The sequence below is a fragment of the Mus caroli genome, unplaced genomic scaffold, assembly GCF_978045245.1.
Source record: "Mus caroli unplaced genomic scaffold, Mus_caroli_1 scaffold_15, whole genome shotgun sequence".
Taxonomy (NCBI): Eukaryota; Metazoa; Chordata; class Mammalia; order Rodentia; family Muridae; genus Mus; species Mus caroli.
The window spans coordinates 32,255,478-32,281,033 of NW_028227270.1; the positions used below are offsets into that span (position 1 = coordinate 32,255,478).

Consider the following 25,556-nt stretch of genomic DNA (forward strand, 5'->3'; position numbering starts at 1 on the left):
TTGGTGTCCTATTTTAATGTAAATTGGTGAATATCCAAATATATAGTCTCTTTTAGTAAAAGGTAAATACAGATTTGTAGTATTTATAGGATAAACTTCAACTTATATAAACAGCACAGCAATGATACACTAAATTTAAGGGACAGGAAATAGGTTGTAAAGGAAATTATTCAATTTCAACAAAAGACAAAAACTTTAACTAGTGGAATGAAAAATATTATGTATTTAAACTTCTCATTGACTAACTAATTCTGCCCTGGATTGTGGTTGACATACCCAGTGGTGCTCTATTGAAAAAAAAAAAAAAACACCTTATTTTCTCTGTCCTAGAAGGTATCAATTTTAAATTGTTTCTTAGTTCAGATTAGGAATTTGTGTACATGTCCCCTTCTTAGTGCTGACCTTTGGTCTATTTTGAACTATGTAAGTCTTATGTATACTTTCACAGTCTCTGTAATTCTGTATATTACTGCTGCTACTTCAGAGTCACCTGTCACCTCTGTCTTATATTTTTGGTTGTGAGCCTAGCCTTTAACGGCTGAGCCATCTCTCCAGCCCGACCTGTCTTATAATCATTCTTCATCCTTTTCTGCATTGTTCTTTGAACCTTGAAGAAAGTGACTTCATGTGAGTATACCATTTTGGGCTGAGTACTTCAAAGTTTCTCATTTTCTGCATATTGCCCAGTTATGGGTCTATGTGTTTATTAGTATCTACTGCAAGAAGAATCTTCTTTGTTGAGGGTTGAATGATGCTTTCCTCTATATGTATAACAATATGTCATTACAAGTTGTTTCATTGTTATATTACTTTAGCAGAATAGTAGTAGTAGGTTTGCTCTAAAGTCTATGATCTATTGAGTCGCAGGTTCTTGATCACTTTAACAGGGTTATGTATGTGATCACTTTAATGGAGTTAGCATTAAATATAATCAAAAAAATGAAAAAAAAAAAACTTCTCTAGCTATGCCCTCTGGATCACTGGAAATGTTGTTCAACTAGCCAGGTATCCTATATTACTTTCCGTGACTAGAATGGTCAGTGAATATGACCCATTAAAATTAAGATGGCATCAGCTAGTCTTAAGTCACATCTGGGCTAACTCTAGTACATGAAGATGAGATAAAATCAATGTATAGAATTCATTTGGAAAACTTAAAAACAAATATAAACAAAGGGGTGACAAATCATTTTATATATTGTCTGCAATGGAATGGAAGAATATTGCAAATGAAAAAAGGGAATTAGTAGGTACATTATTAATTGGAAAAAGCAGTAATATTAGATTCTATTCAATATAAATGGGTTTAAAAATTATACTAATTAGAAGCAAAAATTAGAATTTGAAAAAAGTTTTCTTATTTTCAGGATTAAGTCATATAACCTTTCTGTGTTGTTTTTCATACAAAGCCATCTTATTTCATAAAATGTTTATCCATATCCTTATTCTTAGAAGAATATATAAATGTGTAAATATATAACTTATTAATGCATGATCACATACATAAATACAATATACATATTTGGAGACAACTCTGACCATATGTGTTTGGCTGAATTAAGCTTGTGAAGGTGTGGGCTAGGATACTGAACTGTAAATAATCCACAAAATAAGAAACTCAGAAGAGATATAAAAGCAGCTATGTCTCCCACCCACAATATTTTCTATAAATAAATGTATTTTATCTTGATATTAACTAATGACTAAATTATTGACAACTAAACCAAACACACAAACATGTATAATAACAGATATCAGCAAAACAGAATTACCCAAACATTATAGTATCATTGACTTGAAATAAAAATTATGAAGGTGTCTTGGATAAACCAAATCAGCAAGCCATGTGGATTTAACCATGGCCAAGTTTGCTGGACAAAGAACACATATCTAGACTGTGAAATATGTAATAATTACATATTTCTGAATTGTGAGAATATAATTATTCCTCCTAGTTATTATTTATTCTATTTTAAAGCAAAACTAGTTTGCAAATGTTCAGCCTCAAATGTTTACTATTATTATAACTGCACACAATTTTAATCATGGAGAACAATAAATTAAGTGAATAAGTGAGATCAAGAGAGATACTAAAAGCTGTCAATCACAACAAATGGCTGGGACTCAGCTGGCTAGAACCAATCAAGGGTATTATGCCCTGAGAAAGGCAGTCATTTCATTTATTAGACATTCTAGTAACCACTGTGGTAAATATCACTGAATGTACTGTCTAATATGTGTTGTATCCTCTTTGCATTGAAGATTGGCTGTCCAATCTTCAGCAAACTTCTCTGACTCCATAACCTTACTACTAAACAAAACCTATTTGCTCACTGAAAGGGATGCTTTACAGACAGAGGATCTCCAGTTAACATTGACTCAATTTTTCTTATGAATCCTTATAAAGTCTCATTTGATTTTAAATATTAATCTCAAAGTCTAGTTTTTACTCACAGGAGTGCTTTACAACTCATTGTTTAAACAAGAGTATTTATTATTTTATAAGTAGAAACATAATTAAGGTTTACTTATATACACATACACACTGAAAGACAAATTGCATTTAATGTCCATGACTTAAGAATATGAATGGGTCTGCTAAACTCACATCTAATGTATCAAGTCCTGCTATTCAGCTTTTCAGTGTTTTAAATACTGCTTATTAACAAATGCTTCTAAATACCTTCATTGTTTTCTTCATGGCTTTTTAAATGTTGAATCTAAAATCCTATGTAATATTTTAATGCAAATACCTCTTAAACTATGCTTACTTATTTCTATTATTTTTTTACTGGAATAGTGGTGAATTCTTTGACAGAGTTTATCATAAACATTTTTTTAAGATTCATTATATTTTAAATAAATCAAGGTAATTTTTTCATTCCTTGTATTTACTTCAAATACACAAGTATTATAAATCATGATATTTGTTTAACATCTATGTCCATAATAATAGCTTTTTCCTTTTGATTCTCTTTCTGGATGCTTTCATTATATGGTTGCTATGTACATAATAGTGGTAGTGTGCATTGAAAATTAGAATACCTCCTCACTGACTATTCCTGAGAGTCCAGTGGTTAGTTAATCCTTGAAAACACTTTCTTCACTTCTTTTTCAACCAATAGTTGAGAGACTTAGGCAAGGCAGATATGAATTCTATGGCCATGACATATGTTTACAGTCAGAAATAGTCTAAATTAAATAAGACTTATTTGATTAAGCTTAACTTTAATTTCTCTTTCCCATATCCAACAAATTAATATTAAAATGAATCTCTCTAGGGTAAGATGCTGTTTAGCATAGGTCAACACTAAAACATACAACCTGACCATTCTATTAATTTTACCTATTTGATTGAAATAATATAAGACTACCTTGAATTAATAAATGCATGATAATAATACATTAATACAATAGACCAAAAGAGCCATTTATTTTCTTTGCTATAGCATTTTTTTTGCTGTTAATACATTATACTGTATTGACGCTTATTAATTTTGGTAAATGTATTTTGACACTGAATATGTTTTTTACAGTCATCACCAGTAAGGTAATAAATACTTATACAGTCCACTCACTGTCAACAGCTGATGATACATTCATCTAAAATATATTTTTTCAGTCAATACAAATCAATTCCATTCTTTTCCCTCAGATTTCTGAATCGTATCAAAATGAATTAAGTTTTATAATTTACTCGATTATGGTAAGGAGTGCTTTCATTTCTGATTGATTAAATATTAAATATTTTCTCTTTTTGTTGAATCTGTTGGGCAGCTAACATTGTAAATGTTAGAGAAATTTACTCAGCTGTTGAAGGTTAATGATGAGGCAATTAAAACACATAGCTGTTCAACAATAGAGTTTCAGTAAGGAAGATCCAAAATGAACACAATATGCATTTTAAATTATTAATATCTATTATTAAAATTTTTAGGTAAAATGTTGAAAAATCTCTTAAGTAAATACACTGTTTTATTTACTTATTTTTAAATTTATTCATTTTATGAATGCCAATCTATGATATTAATTAACACTATTTGTAGTTTATTATTTGTTTAAATGTATTTTGCCTTGCATTTCAACACTTATCTTGAAATTCTACATTGGAGAAACACAAACATGCACACACACACAAACACATACATACATACATACATACATACATACATACATACATACACATACAAAGACCCTCATACACACATACCACACAGACACACACATAGACACCCCACCCCCAAACACACACTATCCTAATTTATTTTTTCTGTTGCTCTGTTAAACCATTTTAACTAAAAGCAACCTGGGGAAGAAAGGATTTATTTGGATTATTTCCAAGTCTGGCATGGCCTTGGTAGGAACAGAATGACATGGTTCCTGCCCTCAGGCAGGGGCAACAGTTGTTGGTTTCCATGAGAGTGTCATGACTTCTGTGGGTTTAAGGGTTGTTTGTATAATAATGTACATATTTTATGTTTCTCCTTCAAGGAATGTCCTCCCTGTTAGTGTTAATGACTCCATGATAACCAGAGACAGAATGAGTCCAGGACATGAAGGTGTGTTAATATCTCAGCAAAATAGTAAATGCTGGGACCTTCAGGATATCTCTTAAGACTGTGAGAAAGAATGTGGTTTCAAAAATATATAATTTCTCAAAAAAAAAAGGATGCAATGTGAATTACAAAATAGGCTTCACAAATACAAAGGAACAAAGCAGCTGTCCTGAGAGCCAATTTGTCAGAAAGATACTAAAAAAAAAGAGATAAAGAGATTTAGGAATTGGTGATCATAGGAGATCCTACCCAGCTAAGTTTTTTCTTTTGTTTGTTTGTATGTTTGTGTGTTTGTTTGTTTGTTTGTTTAGGCTTACAAAGGCAGACAGATTCCTGAGTTCAGGGTTGGCCTGGGACAGAGCAAGGTTAGGTCCAGGTATGGTAGAAATGGTAATTTCAGGGTGGGGTCTCACCCAGTTAGATTATCATCTGTGCTTAATAGAGGCAGTCAGATCTCTGAATTCCTTTGCAGTGGTACAAGAGAATGTGTGCTTGCTGTCTCCTAAGAATCATAGGGCTGGGGTCACAGGATGCAGATTCATTGGATAATCAATAGGCAACCAGGAATAAATGACTGGTTGATATGTAAAATAAATGACTGGGTTTATGGTCTGCAAGGAATGATCTATTCAGAGAATATTTCAGAATAGCAAGAGAGAACTGCTTTGAGAACTGTCTCAAGCAGAAAATATATATATAGAGAGAGTTGTCTGGAGATTTCCAGAGAAAGTACAATAGAGAGAAAGCAATCTGGAAACTGTCTCAAGCAGAACATAGGCCTCTAGCTTGGACCCATGGTTTGACCTCAAGTCATTTGTTTCACCACTCCCAGACAGCCCTTTCTCAGAACTTCCTTCCAAGCTGAGGCTGGTCCTTGGCAGCTTATACTTCCATTTCACAGTCTATCTTTTAGGGAAGTCAGGGAAGGGACTCAAGGCAAGAATATGGAAGCAGAAACTCAGGAAGAAGCCATGGAGGAGTGCTGCTTACTGCTCAATAGCTTGTTTCTCTCCAGATGTTGCTCAGGTTGTTTTGTTTTGTTTGTTTTGTTTTGTTTTGTTCTTGTTTTTGTTGTTTTGTTTTGACCACCTGTCCTAGGGATGCACTACCTATAGTGGTCTGGTCCATTCCACCTCAATCATCAAGAAAACCGCTCACAGACTTGCCTATAGGCCAATGTGATTCAGTCATTTTCTTATTTGAAGTATCTTACTGGATGACTCTGCCTTGTGTTGAGGTGACACATGACTAACTAGAATGCATGTCTTCATATTTTATTGAACTTGGAAGTGTCTACATTGACATCTAAATGTTATAAAAACTACAGGAAGGCATTATGAGACAGTGGTTCTGTAATTTCTCTTAATTAAACTTAGAATCCAACATGGCTTTCAACTCCTTTACTGAAATCTAACTATACAAACTTATGGTGAGGTTTTTAAAATATGAAACCAAAATGGAATTGAAATACTTTTTAATTACTTCTTATTTTAATTTAAAAATATTATTTTACATTCTCCTTTCCTTCCTATTACTTCTATGTATGGTTTAAGGGTTGGTCTTGGATAACCAATTATGCTCTTACATGAGGAAGACTATTTCTTCAACTCTGAGTATTGCTAAGTAATTGCCTGAGGTTCACTGAGTAGGGTTGAGGTCTATGCTGTCTTTCTCTGTCTACTTTGACATGCCTATTTGTCCTTGTTTAGCTTGTGTTCAGGCAGCCATGTTTGTGAGACTTATGAGTACAAATTCTGGCCTTCCTAGGAGATACAAACTTGTTGGTCCTCTGGCTGTTGCAATCTTTCTGCTCCTCTATCCTCAATGGTCTCTAAGCTGCTAGTGCAGGAGTTGTTTTAGCAAGGTAACTCAGACACAGAAAGAGCAAATCACATATTGTTTCTTCTCTGAGGTACCTAGCTTCAAATCTTAAGATGTGAATATAAGCCTTTGAATAACTTCAGAAGCCAGGAGGGTAAAAGGACAATTGCTGAGGTGGAGGTTCATGGTAATACAGAAGAAAATATATGGATGCGCATGACCTGATCTAAGGAAATAAGAAAAATAAATAGACTCTAGCCATGGAGGAAGATGAAAAATATAAAAAAATAGAAAGATATTTGAAAAGAATCATTAAGATTCTCATTGTTCATTATTTACTTAAAAATTAACCTCTAATATACTAAAGACTGTTTATAAATATACTCATACAGTTTAAATAAAAATGTTCTCATCTGGACTGACAAATGGTCCCTCCAAAAGGCAAAGACCATTTACCCAAATGCTAACAGCTGGAAAGATGTCATTTGGGTGTCTAATCAGAGATGCCCAAGAAAATCCTTCAGTAATTGCTTAATACTCTTCACACTTCAGATGCTTCTGAGCTGGGTGGAATTTACCTGAATGCCTCCTTCCTATGGAATAGCTTTCTTAGTATCAGGAGGAGGGAAACAACCAAGAGTCTTGCACAGCCATGGTGCCAATGAACCACAACGGTGACCAGCATGGCATGGTAACTGCAAGGCTGCATTAATGACACACCTATCTTGGCAGAAACCAAAAGTTCTGCAAGTGGATTTAAGAGTAAAAGTATGCCTTGTTCTGGAAAAATAGACAATTTCCCAGGGCTGGTAAAATCATAGATGTTAGAGGACAACCTATAATCACCACGTTACTAAACATCTAAGTATATTCTAAATATGTTTCCTAATAACAGAGGCAAGTGTAGTGCTCATTCCTTATTGAGGAAATTTCTCTGTGATAAATGGAAACCATTACAGAAAGTCACAACTAATCAAATGTGGAATTGTAGGGCCCAATGCCAAAGAATTCTGAATTCATTCTCTCTCTCTCTCTCTCTCTCTCTCTCTCTCTCTCTCTCTCTCTCTCTCTCTCTCTCGGGAAAGATTTTGATATAATACAATTATGAGTGAGAAATATCCACAAATCAGGTATTATTACCATAGGATCTTCAGTGAGCGTTTTAGGAAGCAGAAACTATCTTTTAACTTTGGATGGGCTACTCAAGCCATCATTTTTGTTGGTTTGTTCATTTGTTTTTGTTTTGTCTTTGTTTTTAGTCTTTGAGAAATGGTTTCTATGTATAGCCCTGGTTGTCCTGGAACTTGCTCTGTAGATCAGGTTGATCATGAAGTCAGAGGTTCTGCTGCCTCTGCCACTACAGACAGGCCTGGAAACCATCTTAGTGGGGCTTTTTGTACAAAGTTATGATTATGTAGTCAAGTTTAGGACCACAGCATGGTAGAAGACCATTGGTTAGGAACTCGGAGAAATGCTTCCATGGAAGTTGACTGTGAACCTAAACACAGTTTTGTTATTTTTAGGTAGAACCTTCATAAGGATTCCTGATGAACAGTAATTCAAGAAGTTTATCAGTTATGATTTTCACAGATGAAACACTAAGACAGCAGAATCTGCTTGAGTGATCCAGACGGTGCAATGTCAAAGGAGACACAGGCAAGGTCATTAGAGGACTGATAAGCATTGCATATTGAAGATATATTTAAAGCATAGGAATTCCTAAAGGATTGCATAAAAATTCTGTCTAACATATCATAATTAAATGAAATATGTATTTGGTGGGATTAACTTACAATAAATTTCATTTATAAGTACTATTTGATTAACTTACAACAAAACATTAAGCTTGAATAAAACTCATTCATGTGTTGCTCATATATGAAAGTAACTTGTTTAAAACTTAATTTAGAAAGGATGAGCAATGAAGGAAGAAAATTGAGAAGACAGAATGGCTTCCTTTCTGAAGAGTTATTGCTCACCATTGATGGATTACATTTAAAAATACAACTAAACTGATTATTTCAGAAACCTCATTTAAAGATAAAATGTAGTCTGTGTGTCAACTACTCAAAAAATTGCCATATACATTTTTTCTTTTATAAAAAATTAATCACACATCCAACTAAACACCAGCACCAATGCTGTCTCCCTCTGTGCAGTGGATAGATCACATTTTCTTAAGTAGAAAACATGGGAAAATACTCCCATTCTGGAAGGTTTTCATTGCACAATGCCAGAAAAATAAATAAATTATATAAGTTGTCAGTTTATTTTTCCTTAGAGAGTCAGGATATGTTTTGACATGATAAAAATTAGATATCTACTTGAAGAAGTGGTCTCAGAATTGACAGAAAATATGTCATCTAGAGAATAAATCAATGCCAGTGTGCAAGATCCTTTAAGAAGACATCTTAAACAAAATGATAGATGGAGGTTTGCTCTAAAAACTCACAAATCTACTCATGTAAATATATTTATTTTATTTTTATCTTTCTAAAGAAATTTGCCTTTAGCCATTCCTTTGTGTGTGTATTTCTAGAATATACCCATCTGTCTAAGTTGCTATTTGTATGTGTAATAGTTTTCAACTCTACAAGGTTTGATGAATCATGAATAATCTTACTCATAATCAGAATATCTTAGAAAATACTTGGATGCTTAACAATTTTAAATATTTTATAGCCAAATGTCAAAATTAGTCTATCTTTATCATTGTTAATCCTAAGGAAGGTAATAGACATTGTTCATAGTTTATTCACAGTTCAAATTTGAAAAGACACGTTCTATTATTGTGTTTTAGAAGCTTAATCTTTGATTTACACACACACACACACACACACACATTTAAAATCTTACTGATAAATTTAGGTATGCAGTTGTTATTCAAGGGAAAAATTCTTACCTAATATACCTGATACCTAGAATAATGATTTTAAAATATGTAACAGTTGACTTTTTTTTAATACTGAGGATCAAATATATACTGTACAGAGCAAAATACATTGCTTCAATTTCTCTCCAAATAAATATCTCCATGAAACAAGTCATCATAACATATCTTATACATGTCAGTATCCATTATTTTATTGATTAGTTGCTGGAGTACAAGCTGAGAAAGCCGATAGTCACTACAATATACCAGACATTCTGAAGCTAACAATCTAGCATGGGATAACAACTTCAAAATTGCTTAATATTACTACAGTGAGGGTATTGCTGAAGTCACAGTAAAGCAACAGTCTTATTTTCTATTGCTTTCCTTCCTCTTGTTCCAGTCATACATAACCAATCCAATATTAAAGTATTAAGTAGAAAGTCCAGAAATAAATATTTCACTGCTCTTAAGTAGCAATCCTCCTTGAGTGTTGCCATGAGCTTTTGAGCTGACATATACTTTGCTCAATACATGAGTCATGTCCTTGTTGAGTGTATCTATTCTGTGTGTGCTACCTGCTCATTAGTCATTACTCCTGTTGATTATATTACCTGTCACTATGTTGAAATTATTTTGTTCAAGTAATATTTACTTTACTCTCAAAGTATACGCAGATGCAAGAAGAATGATGAAAAGGAGGAACCACAGCACAAAACAAAGACAGATCAGATTTAGTACTTTCACTCATTGACAGTACTGCAAAGCATATTGGGAGATATCCATATATAGATTCAGTGTGATCTGTAGCACCCATAGATATCTGGGAAGATATTCACCCATGAGAATGTAAGACTAATGTACATAGGGAGATTCTAGATCAGATACAATTAGAGCAAAGTCAACAGACAGGCCTCTCTATAATAAGCGACGACCAAAGGTGATGATTTTGTGTTCTCCTTTTCTTTACGAAGATTAAATTTATAATAGAACAGGGAGAGCCAGATGGTGTTAAGTTTGAGGAACTTGAGGAAATTAAAATGAGTATGGTAAAAGATGAATGAGGACAAACTAGGGAAAGATTTTAGACTGTATTAGAAATCTATATTTTATTCTTAGGCCTAGGCAAAGCAATTGAAAATTGCATTTTAGCATACACACAGAAACAAATGTCCAACTCACACACTCACATATTATGATTTAAAAACAGATTTTCCCACACACCTATGGTCACTTAATCTTAGACAAGGGAACTAAAACCATCCAGTGGAAAAAGGACAGCATTTTCAACAAATGGTACTGGCACAACTGGCTGTTATCATGTAGAAGAATGCGAATTAATCCATTCCTATCTCCTTGTACTAAGATCAAATCTAAGTGGATCAAGGAACTCCACATAAAACCAGAGAGAGGAGAAAGTAGAGAAGAGCCTTGAAGATATGGGCACAGGGAAAAAAATTCCTGAATAGAACAGCAATGGCTTGTGCTGTAAGATCGAGAATCGACAAATGGGACCTCATAAAATTGCAAAGCTTCTGTAAGACAAAAGACACCATCAATAAGACAAAAAGTCCACCAACAGATTGGGAAAGGATCTTTACCTTTCCTAATTCAGATAGAGGACTAATATCCAATTTATATAAAGAACTCAAGAAGGTGGACTCCAGAAAATCAAATAACCCCATTAAAAATGGGGCTCAGAGCTAAACAAAGAATTCTCACTAGAGGAATACTGAATGGCTGAGAAGCACCTGAAAAAATGTTCAGCATCCTTAATCATCAGGGAAGTGCAAATTAAAAGAACCCTGAGATTCCACATCACACCACTCAGAATGGCTAAGATCAAAAATTCAGGTGACAGCAGATGCTGGCAAGGATGTGGAGAAAGAGAAACACTTCTCCATTATTGGTGGGATTGCAAGCTTGTACAACCACTCTGGAAATCAGTCTGGAGGTTCCTCAAAAAATTGGACATAGTACTACTGGAGGATTCTGCAATACATCTCCTGGGCATATATCCAGAAGCTGTTCCAACTGGTAAGAAAGACACATGCACCACTATGTTCATAGCAGTCTTATTTATAATTGCCAGAAGCTGGAAAGAACTCAGATGTCCCTCAACAGAGGAATGGATACAGAAAATGTGGTACATTTACACAATGGAGTACTACTCAGCTATTAAAAAGAATGAATTTATGAAATTCCTAGGCAAATGGATGGACCTGGAGGGCATCATCCTGAGTGAGGTAACCCAATCACAAAAGAACTCACATGACATGTACTCAATGATAAGTGGATATTAGCCCAGAAACTTAGAATAGCCAAGATACATGATACAATTTGCAAAACACATGAAGCTCAAGAATAATGAAGACCAAAGTGTGGACACTTTGCCCCTTCTTAGAATTTGGAACAAAACACCCATGGAAGGAGTTAGTTTGGAGAAAGTTTGGAGCTGAGACGAAAGGATGGACCATGTAGAGACTGCCACACCCGGGGTTCCATCCCATAATCAGCCTCCAAACGCTGACACCATTGCATACACTAGCAAGATTTTGGTGAAAGGACCCAGATATAGCTGTCTCTTGTGAGGCTATTCTTGGGCCTAGCAAACACAGAAGTGGATGCTCACAGGCAGCTATTGGATAGATCACAGGGCCCCCAATGGAGGAGTTAGAGAAAGAACCGAAGGGGCTAAAGGGGTCTGCAACCCTATAGGTGGAACAACAATATGAACTAACCAGTACCACCAGAGCTCATGTCTCTAGCTGCATGTGTAGCAGAAGATGGCCTACTAGGCCATCATTGGGAAGAGAGGCCCCTTGGTCTTGCAAACTTTATATGCCTCAATACAGGGGAATGCCAGGGCCAAGAAGTGGAAGTGTGTGGGTAGGGGAGTTGGAGGGGGGAGGGTATGGGGGACTTTTGGGACAGCATTGGAAATGTAAATGAAGAAAATACCTAATAGAAAAATAAAAAAAACAGATTTTTCTTTTAAAGAATTAGATTAGACAGTAAGAATATTGTTAATGAGCTTCAAGAGAAACTCAAGAAATAGGAATGACTAAGATCAGAAAGTTACAGAAAGAATTGGATTCGTACTATAAGTAAGGATTAGAAGAATGGTCATAATTTCAAGATAAAATGGTCTTCATTTCAGTAGTTTAAATACCAGTCATTGGTAAACCAGTAAATCTATGGCCTTGGCATAGATAAGAGAGACATTAATGAAAGGAGAACCAGTGGATGTGGGGCAATGACAACAAGGAACATTTAACAACCTCATGAAAGAAGAAAATTAAGTTTGCTGTTATGTAAGTCAATTTATTTTTTCTTTCTTTTTTTGTTATTACGTATTTTCCTCAATTACATTTCCAATGCTCTCCCAAAAGTCCCCCATACCCTCGCCCCCCCACTTCCCTACCCACCCATTCCCATTTTTGGCCCTGGCATTCCCCTGTACTGGGGCATATAAAGTTTGTGTGTCCAATGGTCCTCTTTCCAATGATGGCCGACTAGGCCATCTTTTGATACATATGCAGCTATACTCAAGAGCTCCGGGATACTGGTCAGTTCAGAATGTTGTTCCACCTATAGGGTTGCAGATCCCTTTAGCTCCTTGGGTACTTTCTCTAGCTTCTCCATTGGGAGCCCTGTGATCTATCCAATAGCTGACTGTGAACATCCACTTCTGAGTTTGCTAGGCCCCGGCATAGTCTCACAAGAGACAGCTATATCTGGGACCTTTCAGCAAAATCTTGCTAGTGTATGCAATGGTGTCAGCGTTTGGAGGCTGATTATGGGATGGATCCCTGGATATGGCAGTCTCTAGATGGTCCATCCTTTCATCTCAGCTCCAAACTTTATCTCTGTAACTCCTTCCATGGGTGTTTTGTTTCCAATTCTAAGAAGGGTCACAGTGTCCCCACTTTGGTCTTCATTCTTCATGAGTTTCATGCATTTAGCAAATTGTATCTTATATCTTGGGTATCCTAAGTTTTGGGCTAATATCCACTTATCAGTGAGTACATATTGTGTGAGTTCCTTTGTGATTGTGTTACCTCACTCAGGATGATGCCCTCCAGGTCCATCCATTTGCCTAGGAATTTCATAAATTCATTCTTTTTAATAGCTGAGTAGTACTCCATTGTGTAAATGTACCACATTTTCTGTATCCATTCCTCTGATGAGGGGCATCTGGTTTCTTAGAACTGAACAAAGAATTCTCACCTGAGGAATACCGAATGGCAGAGAAGCTCCTGAAAAAAGGTTCAACATCCTTAATCATCAGGGAAATGCAAATCAAAACAACCCTGAGATTCCACCTCACACCACTCAGAATGGCTAAGATCAAAATATCAGGTGACAGCAGATGCTGGCGAGGATGTGGAGAAAGAGGAACACTCCTCCATTGTTGGTGGGATTGCAAGCTTGTACAACCACTCTGGAAATCATCTGGCGGTTCCTTAGAAAATTGGAGATAGTACTACCAGAGGATCCAGCAATACCTCTCCTGGGCATATATCCAGAGGATGTCCCAACAGGTAAGACGGACACATGCTCCACTATGTTCATAGCAGCCTTATTTATAATAGCCAGAAGCTGGTAAGTCAATTTAAAGAAGAACTCTAAGAAACAAGTAACATCTTCATAGACTGAAGTGTGTTGATGCTTAAGTATAGGAGAGGTGTCAGGAGTACACTACATAAAGTCACTAGTTACTTAAGGGATTTAATCTAATGCTATTGGCTAGATGAGAACAGCATTTTGGATGATATAGTAAAAACAGAAATTACACTCCTGATTTAAAATAAAAATAGTAAGAGAAACTCATATATAACTATGTATGTTTGTAACTAAATAATGGGTCAAGTAAAATTTAAAGAAAAAATTGAGTTTTTTTAATTTAATTTAATTTGTAATTTATCCTTTACACTCCATATTCCATTCCCTACTCCTCCCCATCCACCCTCCAACTGGTCCACATCCCACACCTTCTCCCCACCCCACTCTATCTCCACGTGAATGCCCCCATCCCACCTGACCTCTACACTCCATGAGGCCTCCAGTCTCTTGAGGGTTCATCCTCTCTGAATGAACACACACCTTCAAGTCCTCTACTGTATATATGTTGGGGGCCTCATATCAGCTGGTGTAAGCTGTCTGTTTGGTGGTCCAGTGTTTGAGAGATCGTGGGGTCCAGATTAATTAAGACTGCTGGTCTTCCTACAGAATCACCCATCTCTTCAGTTTCTTTCAGCCTTCCCTAATTCAACAATAGGAGTCAGCTGCTTCTGTCCATCAGTTGGGTGCAAATAATTGCATTTGATTCATTCAGCTGCTTGTTGGGTCTTCCAGAGTACTGTCATTCTAGGCCCATTTTTGTGAGCTCTTCATAGCCTCAGTAATAGTGTCAGGCCTTGGGACCTCCCCTTAAGCTGGATCCAACTTTGGGCCTGTTGTTGGACCTTCTTTCCTCAGGCTCCTCTCCATTTCCTTCCTTGTAATTCATGCATGTCCTTTTGGGTCTGAGTTACCTCACTCAGGATGATATTTTCTAGTTCCATCCATTTGCCTGCAAAAGCTAGGATGTCCTTACAATTAATAGCTGAGTAGTATCCCATTGTGTAAATGAACCACATTTTCTGTATCCCTTCTTCTGAGGTAGGACATCTAGATTGTTTCCAGCTTCTGGCTATGATGAGTAAGGATGCTGTGAACATAGTAGAACATGTGCCCCTGTGGCAAGTTGGGGTATCTTTTGAGTATATTCCCAAATAAGTAGTATAGCTGGATCTTCAGGTAGATCTATTTCCAATTTTCTGGGGAACCTCTAGATTGATTTCCAGAGTGGTTGTATCATTTTGCAATCCCACGAGCAGTGGAGGAGTGTTTCTCTTTCTCCACATCCTCTCCAACATGTGTTGTCACCTGTGGTTTTGATCTTAGCCATTCTGAATAGTGTAAGGTAGAATCTCAGGGTTGTTTTGATTTGCATTTCTCTGATCACTAAGGACTTTGAAGATTTCTTTAGGTGTTTCTCAGGCATTCAAGATTCCTCAGTTATGAATTCTTGGGGAACTCTAACCAAACAACTCAAATACCTGTATGACAATAATTTCAAGTCTCTCAAGAAAGAAATCAAAGATCTCAGAAAATGGAGAGATCTCTCATGCTCATGGATTGGCAGAAGTAACATAGTAAAAATGACCATCCTACCAAAGGCAATCTATAGATTCAATGCAATCCCCATCAAAATCCCAACACAATTCATCGAAAACATGGAAAGAGCAATTCACAAATTCATCTGGAAAGGTGAAAAACCAGAATAGCCAAAACAATACTTAACAGTAAAAGAACAGCTGGGGGAATCACCATCCCTGACCTCAAGCTTTACTACTGAGCAATAATGATAAAAACTGTATCTTATTGGTACAGAGACAGACATGTTGATCAATGGAATAGAATTGAAGACCCAGAAATAAAACCACACAGTTATTTGATCTTTGACAAAGACACCAAAAACATACAATGGAAAAAAGAAAGCATCGTAAATAAATGGTGCTGGTCTAACTGGCTGTCTGTATTTAGAAGAATGAAAATAGACTCATATTTGTCAAAATATGTAGAAAATTTGTAGAAAGCTCGAGTCCAAGTGGATCAAGGACCTCAACATAAAACCAAATACACTGAATATAATAGAAGAGAAAGTTGGATAGAGCCTTGAACTCATTGGCACAGGGGGAAATTTCCCAAACAGAACTCCAATGGCTCATGCTCTAAGATCAACAATTGATAAATGGGACCTCATAAAACTGGAATGTTTGTGTAAGGCAAAAGTCATAGTAGATAAGACAAATCAGAAACCTACTGATTGGGAAAAAAAATCTTCACTAACTGCACATCTGATTGAGGGCTAATATCCAATACACACACACACACACACACGTATATAAACTCAAAAAATTAATCACAAAAAAAAAATAACCCAAACAAACCAATCAAAAATGGTGTATAAAATTGAGTATTTCTAATGGTGGGAATATAATGTTGTAAAACCCAAGGAGAAAACTGAAAAAGCATATTAGAAATTTCAGGGGACCTTAGAAAGGACAAATGTGACTTTGTAAGGATTAACATTTGTTGTTTAAGTGATTTTTTTTTTTTTTGTGGTGGTGGTGGTGGTGGTTTACAGACCTACCATGGCTTATCACACATTTCTAAACTCACTGATCAAGCAGCAAATTAAGGAGGAGTTTATGTCCATCAAAGAATCCTCTTTACGAAATTCAGCCACCATGTTTCTGTTGTTACAAGAGACATTAACAAAACTATGCATGCATAACGGTATCTCACAAATAAAAGTATTTCAGGAGGTTGGCTTTCAAAGGAATTACATGTAATCTTATTTAATTGCAAGTTGTAAACAGACTCTAAAGAATCTACATTTTTCTTTTATAAGTTAATGGTATGACAGTGTAATCAAATTATCACATTGCTTAGAAACCACAGGTAAAGAGATACTTTGTCATGAATCATGATATCATGAGACTTCCTGCAGGTCAGTGGCGTGATTTCAATATCTTTGGATTCTGATGCTAATTTTCAAAATCAAATATAATACAAACCATCAGAACAGATAAAACATAGAAAATAGATTGTCTCAAATGATATCTAGCATGTTCAGAGTGATCTGGTACAATTTACCCAGCCAACTTGTACCCAGCCTCCATCTATAAGTCAGTGCAGAGTGGAGACAGGCCAGAGAAATAATTTCATATGAAATTTCTGTTTTCCTAGTTTGGCAAAGTAAAATACGAAAGCATACTAAAAACAGTCTAAAATGATGATTCTGACATGCAGATAGCAACTCAGAAATCTTTTAATGCACAAGAATGGTGGATGATGAAGCAGTCTCAGACTATTACCTGTAACCATTGTGACTGGTCGTTATGGCCGGAAGTCCAGGCATTTACTTTGCCTTGCTTGTCCAGCCTGGCTTTCCTTGGTTCCCAAGTAAACATGTCCATGTTGAGTGTTCTGAAGACGCTGGAGGCAGTGATCTGGTAGTCTTGTATATGCCCTGATTTCATCCCCAAAGGTTCCGAACAGCCTGGTAGATTAAGAAGATCACTATGAAGAAAACAATTTATCATCCTGGAACTTTCCTTGTTCATTTCAGATTGGCAAGAGAAGATAGGATATAATGCTATTCATTCCCCCAAAGAGAGGACATCTAAATTAAAAAAACAAAGACCTCTAATCAGAAATAAATCTGAAATAAAATAGAAAAACAAGATAGCCATTTCGAGTTATTTTGTCTGAATATATTTTGGAAAAATTGAAAACAAGACAGACAATTCAGACTACTTTTCTGTGATAGATGATTTTGCAAAATGAAAACATTTTTGAAATGCTCTCTCTTGTCTCATTACTGGAAGCCTCAAGACTGTTCCCTAGTTTTCGACAATTTTATTGTGTCTTGGAGAATGGGGCATTTTCTCATAAAGTATATTTGGTTTTCTTTTATTTGTTTTCATAATATTGCCAATGGAAATTCCCCCCAGTACAGAGTCATTTTTGTAAATCGCTCCACACTCATATTCTAAACTGGACAGCATTTTGTTGTCTAAGAAATAAGCACTGCTCTTATGGTGTAGAGACAGTATCTCACACTGCAGTCAGGCTGGCCTTTACTCCAGCAATCTTCATTTAACCTTTAAGTGGTAGAAAGAAAAGTATGTGCTAAAATCCTCAACTCTAATTTAAATCATTTATTATTCTGGCATAAATATGGCATAAATAAGGAAGGAAGGGAATATTTATTCAGTATATATCATGTGCCAGACATTGTACAGCTGTGGAATTGGAATGTAGAAAAATGATTAAGATAATAAGAGTGTATGTGGGTGTATGTATCTTACTGTTATAAATATAAATATTTATATATGTGTATGTATAAAACCATTATTATTCTTTTCATAAATTCTCATATTAATACTTAATAACATTGAATACTACCATATTTTTGGAAGGTTATCAAGTTTATCACAGGTGTTTCCAATTATATTGTGTTACCAAATTTGGATTTGTGTGTTATTGAAAATTTACTGTCCATGTGTGATTGTGCTAAAAACTTACCAGGTTTGTCTAGGAGACATGCATCTCTCATTACATTGTCCAGTGAACCAGTCTTTCTTTTAAAAGTTGCTACATTTTTGCCAAGGATTTAGAACTTCTTCACCCCATCCGTTCTTTGCATACCCTACTAGTCTTTCCTTCATAGGAGGTGTGGTCTTATAACTATTATATATTTAAATTATGTTTCAGGGTTCAAAACGAAAATAACAGTAGAAGCCATCTTGGATAGGTATCTTAGGATATTAGTTTATAAACTACTAAGTATTTAGAAACATTGATGAGATAATCAACATTCAGCAAAAGTTAGCTCTTCTTACTATTTCCATAAAACTCATTCCAGCAGAAACAAATGCTGTGTCTCCAAGTGTCAGTATATCAGTGACTGACAAATAGAGTAGTACAGCTGGTACTGCTATTCCACATATATTACTCTATGTGTAGGCTTTAAGAGAAAGCATAGATCTCTTCACTAATAATAATCAACTTTATCTAATTGCTGTCTGCCCTGGTCAATCTGAATCAGTTTCTTCCTTCCTGTGGCTCTTCCATTTATTCTGTACCTCTGTCTTTATTTCCAGTGAATGACAAGAAGAGGCATGGAAGGCTGTTTTCTTAGTCAGAATCATATTCAACAGTCCTACATCCTAACCCAATGGTAACAAAGGACTAAAACTAAAATGCAAATTCTGACAAAAAATGTTTCCCTAACAGAGAATCCAAATTCTAAAATGTTCTAATAGCTATAATGATTATAATACTTGTCTTCAGACAGTTCCAAAGTAATATGGACTGTCTGAATGAAAAATTTCTGAATTCTTCTATTTAGATCCTGCCCTTAGACCCTGCTGTAGACTTATCTTTGTAAAATTTTCAGTTAGCTTGCAGAAGATGTGCAGTGAAAAAATATAGCTACTTTTTATTTTGTTGTGATAAAATATCTGAAAAATTCAATACAAAAGAAATGTATTCTACTATTTCTTTTTACTCACACAGTTTACTTGATATCTATTCTGATGTCCGGTACATAGCTAAGAAAAAATGTTAAGTAATTATTAATTAGAAGAATGGGAGAATGAGTTTTATTCCTCTAATTATTATCATGATCTATCTGCTTCCAAATGTAGTAAGCTTTCTTTCAGACAATGTAAAAGATATTTCTTTCAAGTGTCTGAATGAGATTAGCTGCTTCTAGGCAAGATTAAAGATCTAAGACTGCTGAAATTGGGTCTTGAGCTTCCAGTATTGCAAACCCTAAAGAAATATCTTAGAATATTATAAAATATTATGTCAATGTTTATTTCCAAGAATCACAGCTATATTATTTAGCAGTGGACTTAATATCTCACAAATTTTCTGTTTCATTCATGTGATTTTATGAATACAAATTAATTAACTCTGTTACCAGTATGAACATTATATGTAGTGTGTGTGTGTAAAGTATTAACATAAGCATTGATTATATCTATGGTGAAATTCTCCTTTTTAAAAACAGTCAGCAAGATAGATTGTTCTCTGCACCCAAGTTTAAAATCAATTTGTGGGGCTGGGGAGATGGAGCACTGCTTCCTTTTGAGAAAATAAAGTCTGTAAAGTGTCAGGTGTAACTTCTTGTCAAGCTTGAAAGCAAAATATATTTACACCTTAAGGGTGTAATGGTGTCATGTATGAGAAGCTGATCCTCATGAATCAAAGGGCTGACGGATTGGAGAAGGTGATGTTAAACAACAAAAAAAACCACAGGGCTTCCTGCAAACCTCATCATACTGTGGCTTCCTTGTGATTGCTTTATGATGAATGGCTTAGGGATGACACTGGCCTCTGGTGATACGGTGACATGTAATACAAACTCTCTGTGGCAATAATTCTGCTCACAATTACTGACAGTCAATAATCTGGTCTAAATAGTTCAAAACAATCTCTTTGCTAAAATAAATTAACGACAGTGAAATCATTCTACAATAAACACCAGCAATGTAGAATATATACACATGATACTTAAGATAGTTTCACTGATATGGAACACTTACTTTCAATTCTTTCAATGTTCATAAATACTGGTATTTTAATACCATATTCTATTTGCTTAGAATTATTTTTTTTCTGTAACACAAATAGATATAAGGAGGTAAACAGACATTAAGTATGAAGTTTAACCCTTGAAGAAGATCCTCAGAATTTTCTCTTTCCAGGGAATAGATTCTAGTGAGGGACAGGTAGGGAGAAGTGTGGGTTCACGGGGGACAGAAGAGTTAAGTTAATGCCGGGGAGAGGGTAATGAGACTGCTTAAACATATATATGGCATTTCCAAATAACTAACTTAAGTTCTTAAACCGGCATTGTTCTTTCAAATTTGGAAGGTATTTTCCCTGTTTGGGGCCTTATGCTAAACTGTGACATAAGTAAACATTCTAATTTATTCGCTGTTATTTGATCAAAAGAAACCTTTTGCCACCATCGCAGAGATAGGTAAGTTCTCAATACATGAAATACGGTACTGTTCACTAAAACATAACTGAGTTGAATATGCAGAAGTGATTTTTCTACTTAATTTATAATATAGTTAGAAAAATAAAATGGAATTCAGACATAAAGTTTTCATATTTTGCTTTCTTCTGATGATCCTGGAGAATTATTTAACTCTATGGTGTTTGATCAATTATCCTTGAGCAAGATAACCATGACATATAATAAGCAGGTTGCTAGCTGAGAATGCTCAAAAATGAATTTATTGTAGTGTTCTTGGTGTTGATGTATTGTTCCCTAGGGTGGGTGATAAATTTACATGTTTCATAAAATCTAAAAGGAAAGGACCAAGTTTAAAGATAAAACTCACTTTCTTTGAAACTTTCAGCCTAAATTTGCACAATTTATGAGGTCAAGCAGATTGTATTTTTAAATTGAACTTTCACCACCAAACATAAATCATATTTACAACCAAAACCAATTTAGCATATCGTTTGACAACAATTTCTCATGAGAACTCCCTGTATTCTATTTTATTACACAGAGATATACTTGATGTTATACTATTTCTGTATGGTGCTTTACAACTTTACTTGACACATAAACAGCGTGCTTTTTCTCACTGAACCATGCCCTACATATTCTGTAAAAGAAATAAACTTCTGTAAGTGCTGAAAATCTAGAGATTAGTAGCTGACCGCATATAGAGATGTTTTGTGTTTTCTCTTTTCTTTAAAGGCAGTTTTAGCATAGAAAACAGCTAACTTACCTGAGAGCTCACAGCCAAGAAGTTCCATTCTTAAAGTACAGTGCCTTCGACAAATTTGGGGGTAGAGTCTTACATACTGAGCTTTGATTGGGGGTGTGAAAGAATTAGCATATGGTGTGTTGTTATCAACATTTCCACGAAAGACCTGTGTGTGAAAGACATATACAGGATTTTAAAAGTTGAGCCTGGTGGCTCATGTCTGAATAATAGTATTAAGGAAACTGAGATAGGAGGATATTTTGGAGACCGGAGGATTACTATGAGTTCAAAGTGAGCCTAAGCTTTAGAATGAGACCCTACTACTCATATATGAATACATATATTTCTGTATGTTAAAGGTATATGTGTGTCTGTGTGAACACACATGCATGTGCACAGATGGGTATGTGCATGTGTTTGTATGCATATATATTTGCATAGATTTCTTAATCATTTTCATATGTGTATTCTCTGTTTCACTCAAAACTTTTTTTTTAAAGATAGAATAGAGTTTATTCAGGGCATGGGGAGGGAGCTGAGAGGGTAGTAGAGGCAGAGTAGAGTAGAGGGGAGGGGAGGGGAGAGTAGAGGGGAGGAGAGGGGAGGGGAGAGGGGAGGGGACAGGAGGGGGGAGGGGAGGGAAGGGGAAGGGAAGGGAAGAGAAGAAAGGAAGGGGAGGGGAGGGGAGGGGAGGGGAGGGGAGGGGAGGGGAGGGGAGGGGAGGGGAGGAGAGGAGAGGGGAGGGGAGGAGAGGAGAGGAGAGGAGAGGAGAGGAGAGGAGAGGAGAGGAGAGGAGAGGAGAGGAGAGGAGAGGAGAGGAGAGGAGAGGAGAGGAGAGGAGAGGAGAGGAGAGGAGAAGAGAAAGGAAGGAAGAGGAGAGGAGAGGAGAGGAGAGAGGAGAGAGGAGAGAGGAGAGAGGAGAGAGGAGAGAGGAGAGAGGAGAGAGGAGAGAGGAGAGAGGAGAGAGGAGAGAGGAGAGAGGAGAGAGGAGAGGAGAGGAAGAGAAGAGAAGAGAAGAGAAGAGAAGAGAAGAGAAGAGAAGAGAAGAGAAGAGAAGAGAAGAGAAGAGAAGAGAGAAGAGAAGAGGAGACTGTCCATGAGCACAGAGGAGGAAGTGAATGGGGAAGGGATAAGGGAAGGGAGAGGGAACAGAGCAGGAGGGAAGAGACCTAGAGGACAAGAGAACAAGAGCCACTCTAAACTATTTAAAAAATTATAATAAAATATTATTGAGAATATAGGATGTGCCTTGCCATCAGCAGTCAACAATAACAGCAGCAGCAGCAACAACAACAGCAACCACCACCACCACCACATATGCAATCTAAATTAAAATTAAAATTATATAATGCTGTGTACTGGGTCAGAATAATACTCGCCTGACTAAATAAAAGATTTTTATATTTTATTTGTACATGTGTTTTGTATCCATGGGTGTATGGACACCAAGTGTGTACCTAGTATCCACCAAGATTAGCAAAGACATCAGATCCATTGACATTGTAGTTAGCTAGACACAATGTAGGTGCTGAAAACCTCACCCAAGTCCTCTACAAGAACAATAAATGCTCTTACTTGCTGAGCATCTCTCTAGCCTCCTTATTTACCATTTTAAAAGCCAGGACTGTAGAAACAGAAGAAGTCATTCTCTCTGTCTCTGTCTCTTCATATCTATGTATCTATCTGTGTATCTATCTATTTATTATTTATCTATGTATCTATCTGTGTATTATCTATCATCTATCTCCCATCTGTCTACCATCTATCTGCCTACCTATTGATCAATTATGTTTTCTGTCTGCCCTTCTGTCTGTCTGTCTCTCTGTCTATCATCCGTCTCTTAAAAATTAGCACCCTAAATTCTTCAGCTTAACTTGAGTCTGTTCACTGTGGGGCAATGGACTAGGCACACACAGCCTGGTCTCCAGTCAAGTTGAGGTCTTGAACCCAGGTACCCAGTGGTGGTAATTTTCACCTACATGGGACTGAAGGTGTTCCCTCATATCTCCTAGATCCCTGGCTCCTGTCAAAGTTACCACCTCCACAGTCCCCACAGGAGAAGCGTGTGGCTAACAGTCAAGTAGACTATGTCCCAAGCTTCTGGCCTTCTGGCTAAACTCCTCCCCACAGTTACCTAGCAATAGCAAGATAGCAAGCTTTTTGGCCCCTCCTCACTCTCTTAAGATTTTACTTTCCTTACTCTCTCTAAGCCTTTACCTCTCTTTCTCTAAGCCTTCACCTTTCTTACTCTCTAACTTTCTTTCACTCTTTCCCTTCCCCCTTCTCTCCTCTTGGCCATGGCTAGTCTCTCTCTCTCTTTATCTTCTTTCTTTCCCCCTGCCTTCCTACAATAAAACTTTAAAACCATAGACTGTCTCTATTCATCAAGGCCTGATGTGCTTGGAAAATGGGATAAGCTTTCTTTTAATGAGCTGCTTCTAACCTCTCATCAGAAGGCCTTCCTGTGCTCCAGCCATGGACCAGACTAAGGACTCTCCCCTGTGTGGGAACCACCCAGTGTCCCCCTCCTCTTTCTCCCTGCCCCCTCTTCCCTTATCTCAGGGGCCTAGTGCCACCGTGGGGCCCCTATTCTGTTCTCAGTTCCTCTGTCATATCCAGCCTGGGCTGCTGGAGTCTGAGAACCTGGTACTGGGGGCTACCCCTTGTCCACCCCCCGCAGTGTGGAGTCAGTGGCTTCACACAGCCCTGACCAGATGCCCACCTGGGGCCACATGGAAAGTGTCTGGCACTCCTCCCCATCCCCCTGGCCCAGAGCAACACCTGAACTCTGGCCAGACATGGGCTCTCTCCCTCCCTGCTCTTCCCCTAAATCCCATAGCCCCCCAGTTCACTTGCAAATGAATAAACTTTTCAGGTAAAGCCATTCCTTCTGTGTATCTTAATCAGACTTTCAACTGTTATTACAAAATGAATTAGTTAAAATTCTGAACACTATAGCATTTTATTCTTTTCAGTGACAAATACATTTCTAATGCAAAATATGTACAGATTTCCATCATTTCTATTATTTAATATTCCTATTTTACAATAATTTATTTGATTGAGGAAAAAGCTATCTGTAAATCAAGGAGAATAATTTGGGAAGCTAATTGTCCTTAAAGTAGCTCAACTGTTATTTACAACACTCTGATAACTTTTGAGAAGCACTTGTAGGAGCACCAATTAAAATCTGAGAAAAAATTTAAGTGGCAGCTGTTAGAAATTTCTAACTTTGGGAAGCCCTGCTCACTTTTACCCAATTAAATCCCAAAAGCTGCAGAAATATATTTGAACATAAGCCTCTAGCAGAAGGCTCAGGTGTCCCTTGATAACATGGTCATCATGGAATCTTAGTTAAATTTCATAGACTGAGTTAATCTTACCATCTCTTCATTGGTGCCTTTTACTTTGTACATTGCCCAGGTCTTCCCGTCATTGCTGTAGGCAATTTTGTAGGATTTTATGTACTCTGGGCTTCCAATCCTTTTTGCTCCTTGGGTAATAACACCAGTGACTCTCATTTTTCTTTGCAAATTTATCTGAGGAAAAAAATATAATCAATGAAAACCTCTCTCCTTGCTGTCAGGGTTTCAATATGGGCAATATCAATGTTGGCCACAGCACATTTTACTTATCTTCATAGATTACCTGATATGAAATGTAATGAATATTCAGCATTTTTCATGCATATATATCAAACAGTGACATATTAACTTTAAATTAAAACTATCTTTCAGTGATGTCATATAAAAATACTACTACATGTTCAGTACAGCCCCTTCCTCCAACTTAGAAACAGAAAGTCTTTGTTTGGCCATGTTATGCAAAGTTCGTTCATTAACTCAATGATGGAAACACTATTACATTTAAAGTAATCCTGTTATCACTGTGAAATTCTATGGCAATGTGATTGATTGTTAGTGTATCTCACTGAATGAGAACTCCAGAGTTTCC

General features: G+C 36.4%; 1 protein-coding gene across 1 annotated transcript in view; it reads right to left on the reverse strand.

The window, feature by feature from the left end:
• The window catches only part of Edil3 (EGF like and discoidin domains 3), a 512,171-nt gene that overhangs the window by 122,577 nt on the left and 364,038 nt on the right, over positions 1-25,556 (reverse strand). The window contains exons 7-9 of the mRNA XM_021180300.3: positions 24,986-25,141; positions 21,624-21,768; positions 17,178-17,362 (exon numbers count right to left, since the gene is read on the reverse strand). Coding sequence (XP_021035959.1) covers positions 17,178-17,362; positions 21,624-21,768; positions 24,986-25,141 — 486 coding nt within the window. The remainder of the gene's footprint in view (positions 1-17,177; positions 17,363-21,623; positions 21,769-24,985; positions 25,142-25,556) is intronic.